The sequence below is a fragment of the Cordyceps fumosorosea genome, assembly GCF_001636725.1.
Source record: "Cordyceps fumosorosea ARSEF 2679 chromosome Unknown scaffold_23, whole genome shotgun sequence".
In the NCBI taxonomy this organism is placed as follows: Eukaryota; Fungi; Ascomycota; class Sordariomycetes; order Hypocreales; family Cordycipitaceae; genus Cordyceps; species Cordyceps fumosorosea.
This window is the reverse complement of record NW_017387323.1, coordinates 397293-414129: the sequence shown is the minus strand read 5'-3', so window position 1 is coordinate 414129 and position 16837 is coordinate 397293. Positions and strand designations below refer to the sequence as shown.

Genomic DNA, 16837 nt, shown 5'->3' with positions numbered 1-16837 from the left:
ATAATGTTACTGAAGCAAGTATAAAAAATCTATGGACAATAGCAACACCTGGTCTCGATCTGTGGACCTATGGGTTACGAGCCCCTCGCACTTCCACTGAGCCATGTTGCTTATTTGTTTAAAAAAGAGAAGATGCAAACCTCAGAGCCGGGATCGAACCGAGACTTCAGGATAACTTGCCAAAGAGGATTCGTGAAATACCATGTCTTCGCTGCAATCCCGTACTCTACCACTGTGGACAAAAAAGAAAAAGTCTACGACACCTGCAGGATTCGAACCTACGCACGCGAACGTAATGCCTTACTAGCTGGGTTGTTAGCAGGGCACCGCCTTAACCACTCGGCCAAAGTGTCTCTCTGGACACAAGGATCACGAATTGAATTCTAAGATACCAATGATATTTTCCTCAAATCTAAATGAGCAACGAATCTAACAAAACGAGTCTAGCGACAAATGCCCGAGTATCCAGCCTCCAGCCTGGGTATCGAACTTACTAGCTACATTGATAGGAGAACATTCTAGACATCTTCGCATAAATACATGGTCAAGACAAAGTCTTTACTGGCGGCCGCCTCGGCCGGCGGCGGCGGCAGCGGCAGCTGCGCCCTGGGGCGTGTCCTTGAACTTGGTGCTGCCGCGGTCCCCCTGTCGTTGCGCTTCAGTCTTAGGGTTGGGGAACGGATCAGGAGTCTTGGAGATCCTGTCGGCCTCCTTCTCTGAAGCTTCCTTGCCACCAGCAGGTTCCGCCGACGGGCTCTTGGCCTTGTCGGCCGCCGCCGCCGCAGCCTGGCCTTCGGGCGTGTCCTTGAACTTGGTGCCACCGCGCTGCCCCTGACGCTGGGCCTCGGTATTAGGGTTGGGGAACGGGTCGGGTGTCTTGGAGATGCGGTCGGCCTCCTTCTCCGCGGCCTCCTTGCCGCCGGCGGGCTCCGGGCCGAGGTTGGCCAGGGACGGGTCGAACTTGGTGCTGCCGCGGTTTCCCTGGCGCTGGCCTTCGGTCTGCGGGTTGGGGAATGGGTCGGGTGTCTTGGAGATGCGGTCGGCCTCCTTCTCCGAGGCCTCCTTGCCGCCGGCGGGCTCCCGGCCGAGGTTGGCCAGGGACGGGTCGAACTTGGTGCTGCCGCGGTTTCCCTGGCGCTGGCCTTCGGTCTGCGGGTTGGGGAACGGGTCAGGCGTCTTGGAAATCTTGTCGGCCTGGGCGTCGGCGGCGGCCTTCCCGCCAGCGGGAACCGGGCTGCTCTGGCCTTGTTGGGCCGGGCTGTTTCGCTGACGAGGGAGGACGACATCTCGGGTCTCCATGAGACCCTGGGCAGTGGGAGCGGCGTGAAGTCCTTGAGCAGCCAAGGCCACTATATCCTATGTCAGCTTAGTGCTTCGTTATGCGGGTTGCCTTGCCACTTACAAGAGAGGAAATAGCTGAGGCGAACCATGTTGATGATGGGAATGGTAATTTGTAAAGTGTAGTAAAAGCTAGTGGAGTGAATTGAGCTTCAAGCACAAGGTCTTTGATGAAATAGATAGATAGAAAAACAGTGTTGATTTGGATGGACTTCCAACAGCATTCCTTCTCACCTTAAATAGCTTTCTGCTCGGAGTGATGCCATCTCAACGCATGATGCCTGAGTCAATTCTCAAGGAACTTAGTCCTATTGAAACGATAGCCACAGTCATGTTCCTTACGCGTAGCTTGGATTTGTCGTAACGTGAGACATCTAGAACATCCATCGCCGTGTCAAGCGACTTGCAAGAGCGAAATTCCAGGGCTACGCTGTCGTTGTTGCCCTAGCCAACTCTGCCAGCATGAATGCTTGACGTCTTGTCGAAACGAAGCAACGACTCAGTATGCTAAGAGATTCTTGGGTTTCGCAATAAGCACGCAGTTGCCTTGCTCTAGCATGTGTATCACGCGACTCCCATAGGACATTGTCAGTGCTACTGCATGATCTCTGACGAGTGGACAAAACAAAAAATATTGGGAATCTACGTCATTATTTGCGACAACGGCAGAAAGGGAGCCTGTACCTCAGAAGATAACTATTAGTTACTGACACTTATTACACTGGGAATGCTGGGTATTAGCACGACTTAAGCCCCGGGGGAATGTTAGTAGTATCACGTATATGGATAACCTGGCTATATGTGCTAGCCTGGTGCAGATCTAGGACTGTCGTTTGAGCAGCTTGCTCTCGTAATTATTAAAGATGGATATATACGTAAATAATACCGACCCCTGGATAGATACTTAGCCGCGATTGTCTCGTGAGCAATAGTGCCCGTTGTGGTGGTAGAGAACGGCCCGATTGCATGGCTGTCGCCCTGCGAGACAGCAAGCATTGGTTTCAGTAGCCCGGGAATAAGAATGATAGCGATGGGTTGTACCTGCGCCATACTGTCTTCTTCCTGCAAGTAAGAATGGAGTTGCTTCTTGAGCGTGGGTAAAGATTGGTAGTAGTTAATGACTCGGGCCTTCAACTCGGCTCCATGCCGACAACATGGAACTCATTGTCTATTAGTTCAAGACCGAATCCACTCCGTGACTCATGGTGTTTTGCATAAGCCGCAGAAGCAAAAAGTTGATGGCGCAGCCAGACCGACCGCGAAACTGCGGCTATGAGCTCACGACCACATCACTCCGCCTCGTCGGACCGGCGAATCGGCCCCCACTTGCTGACGGGGCACTAACTTATTTGACATCGGCTGACCCCGATTGCCTGGTAGTCTGGCCGCGAGTCAGTCTCGTGGGAGGATGAGATGAAGCCTCGACGCAGAGTCTCGGGAGGTGGCTAGACGCCCGCGTGCCCGTGCTCACCAGTCAGGCCGGATTAGCGACATGAATAAAAAACACACGATTAAAACAAAGAGCCAAGTCAACGGACGCTCCTTATCATTGCTTACAATATGAATGCTGATCAAGCCAACGTAGGAGAATTATTCGCATAAACCAGGACCCCGTGTCTCATCAGCGTTGCGACACATCCCGGCGGATCCGAGAGGATGCTATAGCCGAAGAAGTACATATGTGCGAATTAGAGTAGATGGTCCAAGTTGGGGAAAATTGAGCGACACTCAGCTAGGGCACATTGACGTTAAGCAGCTGTCATGTAGCTGCCGAGCCACCTTGACCTTGCTAATAATAGTTGCCGCCTTCCACTTTATTTTGGCACGCCTGTAACTCAAACCGCCGTGGGGGTGGTGATGCCTTTTACATGTGACGGTATCAGGGTACGGTGGTCGCGGCCCTTGCTGCTGAAATGCGATATCCGAGCCCAGCGCCTCCAAGGTTCACGGCTTTCTGAGGTTGAATTGACATGGGCGTGGGTCGATCTAGATACCTGCAACCGGAAGCACGGACGTCTTTTTTTTTCTTTTTGCATTTTTCGTGTCAAAGAAACTAGGGCTTTGTTTCATCAAGCAATTGCCACCTCTAATAGGCGCTACAAGTACACAGCCAGGGTATGCTTCGGACATCTCTCCGCCCTCACAAGTACAGGCGCTATCTTGGTCAAAGAATTGCAACGTCATCATACCAGAACAGCCATGATTTAGTTAGTCAGTTTTGAAATCTAGAGATGGGCGTCTCTAGCAAACAGAAGCAACAAGTACTAACGACAAAGGGAAATGAGGAGAATGGAAAAGCGGCAAGACCCGACCGGAGCGGCCCTGGCCTCAGCCCGCACTGCACACTCACCGGGTCGAGTGGCGGGGCCGGAATCCAGGCCCCGGGCCGCCAGGGTCGACTTTGATGGCCTGTTTCTCGACTCAAATCCAGAACTACCAGTTGAGCACCCAGCCGGCGCAACAAAACTACAGCGTAGCGCAACAGGACCCAGGCAGCTGCCAAGGACGAAACCGTAGACTCGCATGATACGACAGGCAGCACACTCACTTCGGTCGCATTCTTCAATAAAGGTAAAGTGTATGTTGATGAACAGTTCTCATCCCCCTCCGTCCCCACAACCCTGCCTCTCCTTCAGGGCCACACAGCCTCCGACACCGACACCGACTGCAACGCACTTCGTCCTGCATCAACTGAATTCAAGGGCCAGTATTGGGCTTTGGACTGTGATGCCTCACCTCGATATGGGGGACCCAGCGCTGGCAGCTGTCCTCCGCATCGCTTAGAAGGCAGAGAGGACGCACTCTTGAAAATGATAGCCGTCGCCAGTTGTGTATGGCACTGCACCATGATCGTGGTCTGCTCTTTGACGAATATGCGCCTGATAGGCCTGACGTAGCGGAAGGTGACACCATGGATCTGCCTCTCTACTAGGTCGTTTCTAATGCTTATGCTCTGCGACGCGATTTTGTTAGTCGTTTGTTTCGTCGCAGCCGCCCTCCTCATCACCACAAAACAAGCACCGGGAGTAACGACATACCTGGTGCAAAGGTAGTGATGGCTGTGACAACTCGCCAAGTTAATGCAACGCAATCGTCTGGAAGGAGTTCGGAGATGGCTTCCTCGAAGAGGACAAAGCGTGTGCTCATGGAGGTGATGAACAGCACAGGAGACAGGACTATCTGCAAGCTGGTGAGCGGGCAATCGAGAGCTCTGTTGCCACTTTGACATCAGGATCACAACTTTTGTAAAATAGCAAAAGTAAGAATAAGGAGAAGCTCTGTCATCCCGTGACGCCAGTAATGATGTATGTATGCATGTTGTAAAGGAGAGATGTGTAACGCACTATGTCCTGGGCTTGTGGTGGTTGAGAGCCGGGTAAAACGTTGCCAGCCACCTCCACAGTTGTGCCCAAGCCTTCAAACGCACGCGGACCGATAGATTGACAATGCCGACCATCTTCCATTCCGTCAAAGTCAGGGATGTCATCTATTCATCAAGCATCAGGGCCGCAGCGCGGGTGAATACCAGCCTCCCTCCAGCAAGAGGAGTGCGTGTGTGGCCCCGAAGAAAAGAAAAAGAAGTCCTGCGCTATGGTCACCTATAATGATGTTAATCTGATCCCCAGTCCACCAGTCTCCGGCTTGCTGAAAGCTGCCCCTACCCCGGGCAAGCATCGCCTATCCTTGAGAAACAGATGCAGGCACAGAGTACCAAGGCTAGTTCTACTGCGTCTTTACAGGCGACAGGCTGCGATAGATCGACGTCAGGTTCATCGGGGTCAGGAGCTCCCACGGGCCCCGGTGGAAATTCTCTCTCCTCGGCCGCGGGCGACGTCGCCACTACCGCTGTGGAACTTTCGTCTTAAGTGGAAGAGAGCCGCCGTATAGAAGGATGATACGGCTTCTTCGTCCACGGAGGTGCATCGTGTGGTTATGATTCGTTTATAAGACGATATCTCATCAGAGAGGGAATTATGACAATGCCAGCAGTGGCGGGAAAAGGGAAGGATGAGAAGCGAAGCGGGATGCCGAATGATAGAGAATAGAAGTTATCCATGACTCTCGGGGATGAAGGGGGATTTAAATACTTTTCCTGTACTTGCGTTGGTTCCGTGGTGACGTATCCTGGAGGTTGGCTAAGCCGCCCTGTCTAACAGTGCTCGGCCGCAAACTTGGGCGTCTAATGTGATTAGTTTCTGGCTGTGCAATTTTTTTTTTTAGTTGAGATATCAGTATGAAGGCTTTGTAATTGCATCACAAGTTTGGCAGTGCATACTTGTTGTGTCTGTGCAAAGGACGTTGGAAACAAGGCACTTGCCGCCCGCAGCAGTGCGCCGTGGCAACAGCTGTAGGGCAGTCAGCCTATCAACCAATAAGTAACACGGGTATTTGAAGTGGTTAAAGAGATTTGAGAGATATCGCATGCTGCGTACCGATGCCGCCCGCAGCAGTGCGATGTGACAGAGCTGAAAGGCAGTCAGTGTATCGACTAGTTAATGGGTAACACGGGTCTTTGAAGTGGCCAGAGAGACCATAGAGCTGTCGCATGCTGTATCCGATGCGACGGCCCGCAGGTAGTACGAATTGTCTTTTCTCTGCAGGATCATTGTGAGAAACAACTTTTCAATTTCGTCAGGCAAATCTTGGTGTCCTGCGAGAAGTGACTGACGTCAACCCGCGCGAGGTTTTGCTGTTGACTTGTCCACCCCGACGGGATGGCTTCTTACACAACCTGTCATGTCCCTCTCCGCTGCAAAGATAAACCAAGAGTTTTAGTCACAGAAATAATGACGTTTTTGTTCAAGTTGCACGTCAGCGTCATTCGGCAGCCTATAGACTCAGCTTGTCTTACTGAACTGGCCTACGGCGAAGACATGATGAGTAGTAGTCCGTAGACATGCCACCAGCGACAATGTGTAGGCTGGCCTGGGCCCAACAACCTAACACAATACATCACCGTCTCGCACGCATCACAGGCCAGCGCCCCAACTTTCAATACTAACAAAGGGATAGCTATGTAGCTTTGTCTGCTAGCACTGTCAACCCAACTATCGGTGTCCCAGCTTTGAGACGTTTCAGCCGCCGACGAGACTCGAGTGCAACTACAACATGACCGCTTAGCTAGGACTTGGCCAAAAGGCGGCTGTGCAAGTGCTGACTGGCTGACGGGTTGACCTTCTAGTTGACTGGCTGGCTGGTTGACTGGTTACATAGTTGACCTTCTGGTTGGTTAACCTTCTAGCTGACTGACTAGTTAGTTAACCTTCTAGTTGAAAAAATCTACTGTCTAATTAGCTGGTTGACCTTCTAATTATGACCGTATTAAGTACCCTTGTGTACGCTCTCGGCGTGTGCCTGGAGTAGTGTAAACCTCGATACAAAGAATGCAAATCGAGTTTTGGCCGCAACTCACCTATAGGCTGCCATATATACGGGGATCACCCTGTAGGTTGGTGGCTATTGTCTTTTACTGCTTTGGTTCAGTAAATGTGTCGGGATGATCTGGCCTCGGGCACACGGCCATGTTGGTGCTCACCAGTCACCAACGCTAATGGTATCGACAAACATGGAAGGTACAGCTGATGCTAGAGTCATTCGACCTTGGTTGGCCATCTTACGTATCCTGATTTATGGCGAGTTATCTTGATACTTTTACCGTAAAAGAAGCAGCAGACTATTCAGCCGTTATTGTTATCGGTCAGAGTCTCCATACAGGCTACCCTCGTCATGTAAGAGGAGACTTGATCATGCTCTGTATATGAGCAATTCACTGTGTAACGTCTCGTGAAAGTCATTGTAAGAGGGCTATGTTCAAAGTCTGGGGATGAGAAAGTGCCGGTTTCTCCGAGCCCTCCGAAGACAGACCAACGGAACCAACTAGCCAGCTGGGTGCAATGGGAGGACGAATGCTCCCCCGCCAAAAGCCAACAAGGTCTTTGTCTTTCCCACGGACATGGCGTAGCTTATCACTGGGCTGTCTGATGGATTGATTGGGTTCTGAACCAAGTCACGGCCACGTGCGCCACCCTCAAGGGGATTCGGGGACAATGTAGGCGCCAAGTCTGTTGGTCTCGGCTATTAACAAAACAATCGCTACAATGAAGCTGCCGAAGGAACTTTGTTCGAAACACCTTTGCCGCCATTGGAAGACTGCCTGGAATTCCATTACAGCACAATTTACCCCAACAAAGACACCTCCATTGGGGTGCCACTGTCATCATTTGGGAAAGTTGGGGGAAGTCGTGCACCTTGTTGCACCTTGTGCGGAACCAACAGAGCGGGACCCGTTGGAGGATCTAGGATAATTTACGGAAAGATCGTCAGACTTAACCAAAAATGGCAGGTCCATGGAAAATGGGATACTGATTTGCTCGATACCGGAGAGCTTGACTTGGTTAATCATCCTTCCAGCCCATTTCGGCCCCGGGGTAGCCAGCGTTCCGCTTCAACAAATACCTTGATTCGAAGCGATACTGAGAAGTTTCTCCTCCAATGCCCAACAGGTAGAGCTTCATGATACAAAGGCCGACAGCTTCCCCGATAATCATGGACAATCTCATCATCGCAAAGCACTCGCCCTCCTCGTCTCTCCTGGCTACCAACTCGCAAGCATCAATTAGATAGTCTATTCTGCAACTTCACCATGCCAAGCTGATTTCCGGCCTCGGAGCTCTTTCTCTCACGGCACTTGCTCAGGCACGCCCCAAGGCCACCGCTACCCTGCAGGAGCGCACCCTGTACTCCAGCGATATATGGTGCGGCCCGGTTCTGAATGCCAGCGCGACTGAAGCTTCTGCCCAATGGACCGTCCCTACGGTGTCCCTCCTACCGCGCGAGAGCCTCGACCCCAAGAATCCCCCCATGTTCTACCAATGGGTCGGCATCGACGGCGACGTCTGGTACGAATTTTACACCCCGAAAAACAACGCATCGTGGCACCAAACGGAGCCGGCAGGTACGTATTCAGAGTTAGGGACAAAAGAAAAAACGCAGAGTCGACTAACGAATGAAAGCAGTTGGTCCTGGAGACAACGTTAGCGTGACCGTAACGGCCGACAAGGACGGCAAGGGAGGAACTATGTAAGCTTCGCGCTCCTCACTGCCTCCCTGGAAAAGATCCCTAGACTGACATTCATCACTAGTTACATTCAGAACCTGAGCAATAATACGGGCAAATCTTACTACGCCAAGGTCGTCGAAGGTCAACTCTGCTTCCAGCATGTCGAATGGGTCACCGAGGCCCCGACCATGAACCAACCCGGCTTTGACAACTTCACCTTCAACTCGATCTCTGCCAAGGCTCGGGATGGCACCACCATCAACGCCACGGGCTCCGACCTCTGGTACCTGAACGAGTCCAGTGGCAAATGCTCGGCCCCCTTGTCGGATGATGGCACCACTGCTTACTTGACCAACGCGGCCCCCCGCTGGAGCTGAGAAATCATTGTAAAAAAGCCAGTTGGGTAGGTAGCTATTAGATTTGAGACCTCGAAAGAATATTACAGAAATTTACCGTGGTTGATGTTCGACTCATCTCTGAATTCTGTTATTCGAAGCTGGAACAGTACGTAGTACGTGAAAGTAGACGCGTCAAGAGTCTGCCTCAACCGTTGTAAGGATCGGATGGTGCTTACTTACAGAAAGATGATAAATATTGCTATTATTTATCAAATTGGCGATAATTTTCTTAGCTGGACTACTTAGTGTAGAGGCAAGCAATTGTCTATCGACTGCACCTCGACTGCATCTATAAAGACGTTGGTGCATTGAGATACTTGGACCAGCCAACAGCTGGTGGCTGGCAAAGCACGGAGTACAACCGCACAGCGCGTTTGACAAATATTCAAAGGCTATAAGAACTGACATAAGTCAAGTTGGAACTGAACTATTATTTATCATCTTACTGTGCAGTGTACAGAGTGGTGTCGGTAGACTTCCGGCCAAGGTCCCTTTCCTCGCCCCTTGGCTTGGGCGCGAAACGCGATACATACAAACAAGTATTATCTTTAAACAATATCTACTGTAGGTTTATTCATGATCTTAATTCAATCCAAAAAATGCAGTCTATTTTACGGTTTTATTCTTTGTATCAAAATACCTGCCTCTCCATCGCAACAACTTCATGTAGCTTGCAACCAAAACGAGGGCAGCGACAACGGCTTTAGCCACCCGCAGTTCGATGACAGTCTCAATTCTCCGGGTTAAACAGCGCAATGGAAATTATTGGATTAATGAAAAAAGTTGATCTCTTCTGATAAATTTTTCTATATGCCGCGACTTATTTGGCTTCTATGCCTTGGACCTCCACTGACACAGTGTTGCCTGAGAGACCCACCAAAATTTGGCCTTGATCGGCAAGTGTTCGCGCAGAAGGCGAAACAAAATCTTTGAACTCTTTAACCCTCTCTTCTGTTTCTTCGTATTCCTACGACAGCCACACCGACGCCTTGTTCTCGCGCCTTTTGATACGCCCATGCACCGGCTGTCATCATGGACGACTTTCTGAACTTGGAGCTGCTCTCTCTCGTGTCCAAGGTTACCTCAGAACTTCAAAACCATGTCGGCGTCAGCGACAAGACCCTGGCCGAGTTCCTCATCGCCCAGCGCATCGATAGCAAGGATGCCGACGAGTTTCGCACAAAGCTCGATGGCCTCGGTGCCGAGTTCCCGCCCAGTCTGGTGGATAGCCTTGACCGCTTGGTGCTGACCATGCACCCGCGCTTCAAAGGCAAAGGGAAAAGCAACGGCACCGCGCCGCCCCAGGAAGAGCACCACGTCCGGTCGCTGGAGGAGAAGGAGAAGGTTTTCAGCGGACTCGCGCTCGCAGACGTCAAGCCATCCCATCAAGACGACGGGGACGCCATCGACGATACCTTGGCGCTTCTTGAGGGCCTCGAACCAAAGGCCCGCAAAGACAAGGCCCCCCGCAAACGAAGTCGAAGCCCTCACGACGACTCCCGACGACGAAAACGCGATAGATCACGATCCAGGGACGGGCGCAAGAGAGATAGGTTTCGTTCGCGCTCGCGATCTCAAGATCGAGGCGATGAAGACTGGCGCAACGGATACCGAGAATCACGAAAAAGCCGTCACAGACGCCGAGACGACCGCAATGATTACGATGACGATCCCAAGCGAGGGCTTGCTACCGAAATGGATGACGAACCCCAGCTCAATAAGATATACCCCGGCCATGTCACAGGCATCAAGGACTTTGGCGCGTTTGTGAATCTGCACAACGTTCGGGGGCGACAGGATGGTCTTGTGCATGTTTCCAAGATTGCGGCCCATCAGCGAGTAAATCACCCTTCAGATATTCTCGAGAAGGGGAAGGAAGTGTGGGTCAAGGTTATCAGCATCGAGGGCAAGCGTATCAGCCTCTCTATGGCTGCTGTCGACCAATCGACGGGAATGGACAACGAGCAGCAACCTAGACATACAACTGGTGCCAATATGGAGGCTCTGGGTGGAGGCAGCCGAGGCTTCAATGACGTGCCATCAGGCATGCCACGAGATGACATAGGCCCTCCACGGAAACACAAGAAGAGAATGACCTCGCCTGAACGCTGGGAGATTCGACAGCTGATAGCCTCTGGCGTGGCTAAGGCCTCCGATTACCCGGATCTGGAGGAGGATTACAATGCTACACTGCGTGGCGATGGGGAGATGGAGCTTGAGGAGGATGTTGACATTGAGGTTCGCGAAGAAGAGCCCCCCTTCCTCGCCGGCCAGACAAAACAGTCGCTGGAGCTATCACCAATTCGTGTCGTCAAGGCCCCCGACGGGTCCATGAACAGAGCCGCCATGTCAGGCACGGCTTTGGCCAAGGAGAGAAGGGAACTGAAACAGCAAGAGGCAGAGGCTGCGAAAGAACGGCCCAAAGAAAATCTGTCGTCGCAGTGGGAGGATCCAATGGCGGATCCCGATAAGCGACAATTCGCCAGCGACTTGCGCAATGCCAAGATGAACGCCGGGACAGATGACGTGCCAGAGTGGAAGAAGGCAATCGTTCCGCGCAACCAACCACTGGGGAAGCGAACAAATCTCAGCATGAAGGAACAGCGCGAAAGCTTGCCTGTTTACGGGTTCCGTTCACAGCTCATTAAGGCTGTTCATGAGAACCAGATCCTTATCGTGGTTGGTGAGACTGGGTCTGGAAAGACCACACAGCTGACCCAGTATCTAGCGGAAGCTGGTTTCGCCAACGAGGGAGTTATTGGTTGCACACAGCCTCGACGAGTCGCAGCCATGTCCGTCGCAAAGCGTGTTTCTGAGGAGGTTGGGTGTAAACTCGGAGAGGAAGTTGGCTACTATGTGCGTTTTGACGACATGACGGGCCCCATGACCAAGATCAAGTACATGACAGACGGCATGCTCCTGAGAGAAATTCTCGGCGATCCTGACATGAGGCGTTACTCAGTCATCATGCTGGACGAAGCGCACGAACGTACCATCTCAACCGATGTCCTCTTTGCACTATTAAAGAAGGCTCTCAAACGTCGCCCAGATTTGAAGGTTATCGTAACCTCCGCCACTCTTGACGCCGACAAGTTTTCGATGTATTTCAACGAATGCCCAATCTTTACGATCCCTGGCAGGACGTTCCCGGTTGAGATTCTGTACTCGCGAGAGCCCGAGTCTGATTATCTCGATACTGCGCTGGTCACCGTCATGCAGATCCACTTGACAGAGCCAAAGGGTGACATCCTTCTCTTCCTCACTGGTCAGGAAGAAATCGATACCGCGTGCGAAGTGCTGTTTGAGCGAATGAAGGCACTTGGGCCGGGAGTGCCCGAACTTCTCATTCTTCCAGTGTACGCTCAGTTGCCGGCCGAGGCACAAAGTCGAATCTTTGACCCGGCGCCGCCCGGCGCAAGAAAGGTTGTCATTGCCACCAACATTGCTGAGACGTCCATCACGATTGATGAAATCTTTTACGTCATTGATCCCGGCTTCGTCAAGCAGAGCGCTTACGACCCAAAACTGGGTATGGACTCCCTGATTGTCACGCCCGTCTCCCAAGCGCAGGCGAACCAAAGAGCTGGACGTGCTGGACGTACGGGGCCCGGAAAGTGCTTCCGTCTCTATACCGAAGCCGCCTACCAATCAGAAATGTTACCGACCACGATTCCCGAAATCCAGCGTGCGAATTTGGCCCTCGTTATCCTCATGCTCAAGGCCATGGGCATCAATGACCTATTGCATTTTGATTTTATGGACCCTCCGCCCGTTAATACGATGCTTACAGCCCTGGAAGAACTATACGCCCTTAGCGCTCTGGATGATGAGGGTCTTCTTACCCGTCTCGGCCGCAAGATGTCCGACTTCCCCATGGAGCCTTCGCTGGCCAAGGTACTCATCACAGCGGTAGATTATCAGTGTTCTGACGAGATCCTGAGCATCGTGGCCATGCTGAACCAGTCCACCATCTTCTACCGGCCCAAAGAGAAGCAGACGCAGGCCGACCAGAAGAAGGCCAAGTTCCACGATCCACACGGCGACCACCTGACGCTCCTCAACGTGTACAACTCGTGGAAGCACAGCGGGTACTCGAACCCGTGGTGCTTCGAGAACTTCATCCAGGCGCGGTCGATGCGGCGGGCCAAGGACGTGCGGGACCAGATCCTGCGCATCATGGAGCGGCACCGACATCCAATCATCTCGTGCGGGCGGGACACGCAAAAGGTGCGGCGGGCGCTGTGCACGGGCTTCTTCCGGAGCGCGGCGCGCAAGGATCCGCAGGAGGGCTACAAGACGCTGACCGAGGGCACACCGGTGTACCTGCACCCGTCGTCGGCGCTGTTCGGCAAGCAGGCCGAGTGGGTCATCTACCACGAGCTGGTGCTGACGACCAAGGAGTACATGCACTGGACGACGGCGATCGAGCCCAAGTGGCTGGTCGAGGCAGCGCCGACCTTCTTCAAGGTCGCGCCCACGGACAGGCTGAGCAAGCGCAAGGCGCAGGAGCGCATCCTGCCGCTGTACAACAAGTACGCGGGCGAGGATGACTGGAGGTTGAGTGCGCAGAGAAGGGGAGGGCGCGGCGGCGGCGGCGGTACTTGGGGTTAATGCCTACGACAGGGTGTGTTATGTCGATTTCTTGTGTAGAGTATTTACAGTGGCGCTTGGAGTTTGTTGGGCAGTTTATTACTAGCGTTATAGGTGGTGACGGTTGGCATCGAAGGCATATAGCTGCATCTCAGCAATTACATTACATTTACTTGCAATATCTGGGAAGAGATGTCTTCAAACTTTGAAGAATTGAAATTCGATTAAGAAAATATTAATTCACGGCAAGTAGGTTTATCAAATTGGCTCGACTCCCCATGTCGTCCTATGCTGTTTCTAGGGCGGGCGGGCGGGTAAATAATTGCCATAAGGATTCCTTCCATGAGCATATTAGGACAGCGCTTCACACCCTCGGCAGAAAAAAGAAGCAATTGAAAAATTTGAAAGCTAGCTTTGCATAAGCCAAACACACAGCTGAACTGTGCTTTGTAAAAGCAAGCACAAATGAATGAATAGGTAAAAGGAGCCACGACAACGTGACTGGCTTACGTAACCCAAAGTTGCCGCCAGCCCTGTGAAGAAAGTGCGCAGGCCGCCCACTCGCCGCCAGCCCCGTGACGTTTGCGCCCGCCAAGTCGTCGTCACCGGGAGAGCCAGCCGGCCGGATTGACTCAAAGTAAGCCCTGCCAGGCTGCCGCCTTGGAAAACAAAAACCTTGCATCACTCAACCTCGCCTTCTTCTGCCTGCACCTCTTTCGCCATTTCGTATTTCAATCGAAGCTCTTCACTTTTTCCATAGAGAACGCAAATCCAGCATGTGCTCCGCTGACATTTTCCTCGGCGTCCTCGCCATTCTCTTTCCTCCCCTGCCCGGTACGTGTGCCCCGCGCGCGGCGCCAAACTCCAGCCTATGATCCAATGCCGTCGTGCATCGCAAGCCCTCCCTCTCGCTAACCTCCCCCCTCTCTCTCTCTCCCTAGTCTGGGTCAAGTGCGGCATCTGCAGCGCCGACTCGCTCATCAACATCCTCCTGTGCGTGCTCGGCTACATCCCCGGCCTGCTGCACGCCTGGTACATCATCGCCAAGTTCCCCGAGCCGCCCTACGAGTACGAGGCGCTGAACCATGGCGGCGAGGGCGGCTGCGGCCGCGTCACCTACGTCTACGTCCAACCGCCGCAGCACGGCCACGCCCAGCACCAGCCCCAGCAGCAAGGCGGCATGAACTACGGCGGCACCGGCCACGGCAACAATGCCTCGCAGCAGCAGCAGCAGCAGCACGGCGTGACGACGGATAATGGCGCGGGTCGCTCGGACGGCCAGGTGCCTCCGACGTATGCGGCGGCGGTTGCGGGGGACCACAAGGTGCAGTCGCACGATTAAAGCGGCTGGTGGTGGATGCAGGATTGTCGGCGCCACCGTGTCTAGTCCTCCTCGGTCTGGCAAAGGCCGGCCTGGAAGAACGGCGGTGGGCATCCAATGCTCTTGTTTCCAACCGCTCTTGAAACCTCACAAACGTCTCCTTCCACCCAGTGACGTTTCACGCGTGTATGTGTTCTTGTTTAACATGTTTTCTTTGTCTTGCTTTTGCATACGCTGAGTCTGCTCCTAAACAGCCCGCATGTCGTTGACTGCAAGCTATTTTATTGCTCATTTTTTGTTCGCAAATGCTCCTCTTGGATAATGAAAGCCGATAGCGAAAGTAATAAATGCACATATTCTTCTTCCCCCACACCTGGGGCTCGGCCCCTTGACTCATCTTTACTCAGTCTTCCTTTCCCTCCTCGTTCCCATCCTCCGCCCCCTCCCTCGCCGCCGCCGCAGCAGCGGCGGCCCCATCGTGAACTGACGGTGGCGGGCGGTCGTTAGCCCGCGGCGGCTTGTAGTCCTTGATGAGGTGCTGAGGTAGGAACGTGTAAAACGAAGGCTGCAGCGTCTCGATCGTCTTCAGGAAACGGAACCCGGAGCTGAGCTCGCAGACCGTCGCCGTCATCATCATGCCGAGCGTCATGGCCTCGAGCAGGTCCCGCTCCAGCAGGAAGACGACGTCCTCGTCCGCCGGCAGATCCTCGAGCGGCAGCTGGCGCACCCAGCCGTCCTCGACGACCGTCGGCCGGAACACGGCCCGCCCGAGCGGCTGCAGGTTCAGCTTCCGAGCGTCGTCGCCGATCGCCAGCCGGCGAAAGCAGCTCTCCACGCCGGCGTCCGGCATCTCGACGGCGCGAAGCGCCAGCGAACACGTGAACTGGCGGACCACGCGCCGGTCGGCCGGCAGCGGCTCCCCCACCGCCACCAGGGAGGTGAAGAAGACGACCTCTGCCGCCAGGGTCTCCTCCGCGGCCGACGCTAGTGACCAGTCGGCGCCGTCGTCGTGCACGCCAAGGGTCCGGGCGGCGGCGACGTGGAAGCGGCCCGGCAGAAGGCCCTTGAAGCGCCACAGGCGGGGCCACTCGTCGCGGGCGCGGACGCACACGGCCAGCGCCTCGCGCACGTCAGCCTCGTGCTCCGGGCAGACGTCGTGTTGCAGCACGTAGCGCAGGAAGGCTTCAACGACGCTGACGGCGCGCGCGGTAGCACCCGGGTCGACGCCGGTCAGCGGCAGGATGGACACGGAGAGGAAGCCGGCGGCGACACCGGCAAAGTCGACGGTCCAGTGGCGGGCGTTGCCGTCGTAGAAGCGGGCGGTGGCGTCCTCGTCGTCGTCGGCACCGTCGTTGGTTGTGGAGTGCGGGATGAGCGAACCTTCTTCGAGATCTTCGTCGCTGAACGGGGCGAGGTAGGTGTCGACGCCGCCGAGGAACATGTACTCGCTGAAGTAGTTGCTGAGCTCGGAGTCGAGGCGCCGGCGTGTGCGGAAGCGATGGATGCAAGTCTGGATGCGCCTGCGGGTTTCAATTAGTTAGTTTTCGGTGTCCTACAGGGAGTAGGAGATGAGGCTCACTGTTCAAACGGGAGCGAGCTGGTGAGAATGGTGGTTAGCATGCAGGTGGTACAGATGGTGGGCGATTGCGTGTTTTTTTTACCTGGCATAAAACTCTTTCTGCTCGAGGAGGGCATCCGCCGGGGTCGTGGGAGCATCGGCAAAGTATTCTATTTCAAGTCAGACTTCGCCAAGTCTACCTGAAATCACACAATCTTCAGGGTACCTTCAAAGCCGGTTGGAACGTTCTTCTTCCTTTTTCCGCGATTCTTCTTCTTCTTCTTCACCGGGAAGTTGTCGACAGTGTCGCCCAACTCGAGTCCGTCATGTTCATCATCCGAATTCATGGTGGTGTTTTTCTATTGCCTCGGAGGTTTTTCTGCCAAAGATGGATGTCACGAAGAAAAAAGGAGCGGTGCGGCTCTGATGTTTGATGATTTTATTCTGTTTGCAAACGGCAACGTGCATACGGAGTAAACGGACCTGAGAAGGTTGGCGTTGCACAGCATATTCCTGTTCGATAAACACTGTTGATGCAAAGCATCGTCATCGCCTTCATACCCCAAAAAATG

General features: G+C 53.7%; 5 protein-coding genes across 5 annotated transcripts; 3 read left to right on the top strand and 2 right to left on the bottom strand.

The window, feature by feature from the left end:
- Positions 1 to 558: 558 nt before the first annotated feature.
- Positions 559 to 1430, bottom strand: ISF_07707 (hypothetical protein; the record flags this gene model as incomplete). Its single annotated transcript, XM_018851310.1, has 2 exons — positions 559 to 1349; positions 1403 to 1430. 2 exons carry the CDS (start codon positions 1428 to 1430, stop codon positions 559 to 561), a joined length of 819 nt encoding a protein of 272 aa, XP_018701620.1.
- Positions 1431 to 6904: 5474 nt separating this feature from the next.
- ISF_07706 (Concanavalin A-like lectin/glucanase) lies at positions 6905 to 8775 on the top strand (the record flags this gene model as incomplete). The annotated part of the gene is made up of 5 exons (XM_018851309.1): positions 6905 to 6911; positions 7003 to 7067; positions 7963 to 8293; positions 8355 to 8418; positions 8481 to 8775. The coding sequence occupies 5 exons, from the start codon at positions 6905 to 6907 to the stop codon at positions 8773 to 8775; spliced, it is 762 nt and encodes a 253-aa protein (XP_018701619.1).
- A 1053-nt stretch (positions 8776 to 9828) lies between these two features.
- ISF_07705 (ATP-dependent RNA helicase DHX8) lies at positions 9829 to 13407 on the top strand (the record flags this gene model as incomplete). The annotated part of the gene is made up of 1 exon (XM_018851308.1): positions 9829 to 13407. The coding sequence occupies one exon, from the start codon at positions 9829 to 9831 to the stop codon at positions 13405 to 13407; it is 3579 nt and encodes a 1192-aa protein (XP_018701618.1).
- A 755-nt stretch (positions 13408 to 14162) lies between these two features.
- On the top strand, positions 14163 to 14728 carry ISF_07704 (stress response RCI peptide; the record flags this gene model as incomplete). The annotated part of the gene is made up of 2 exons (XM_018851307.1): positions 14163 to 14220; positions 14328 to 14728. The coding sequence occupies 2 exons, from the start codon at positions 14163 to 14165 to the stop codon at positions 14726 to 14728; spliced, it is 459 nt and encodes a 152-aa protein (XP_018701617.1).
- Positions 14729 to 15110: 382 nt separating this feature from the next.
- On the bottom strand, positions 15111 to 16612 carry ISF_07703 (Argonaute complex, subunit Arb1; the record flags this gene model as incomplete). The annotated part of the gene is made up of 4 exons (XM_018851306.1): positions 15111 to 16227; positions 16287 to 16304; positions 16369 to 16435; positions 16492 to 16612. 4 exons carry the CDS (start codon positions 16610 to 16612, stop codon positions 15111 to 15113), a joined length of 1323 nt encoding a protein of 440 aa, XP_018701616.1.
- Between the last annotated feature and the right edge of the window lie 225 nt (positions 16613 to 16837).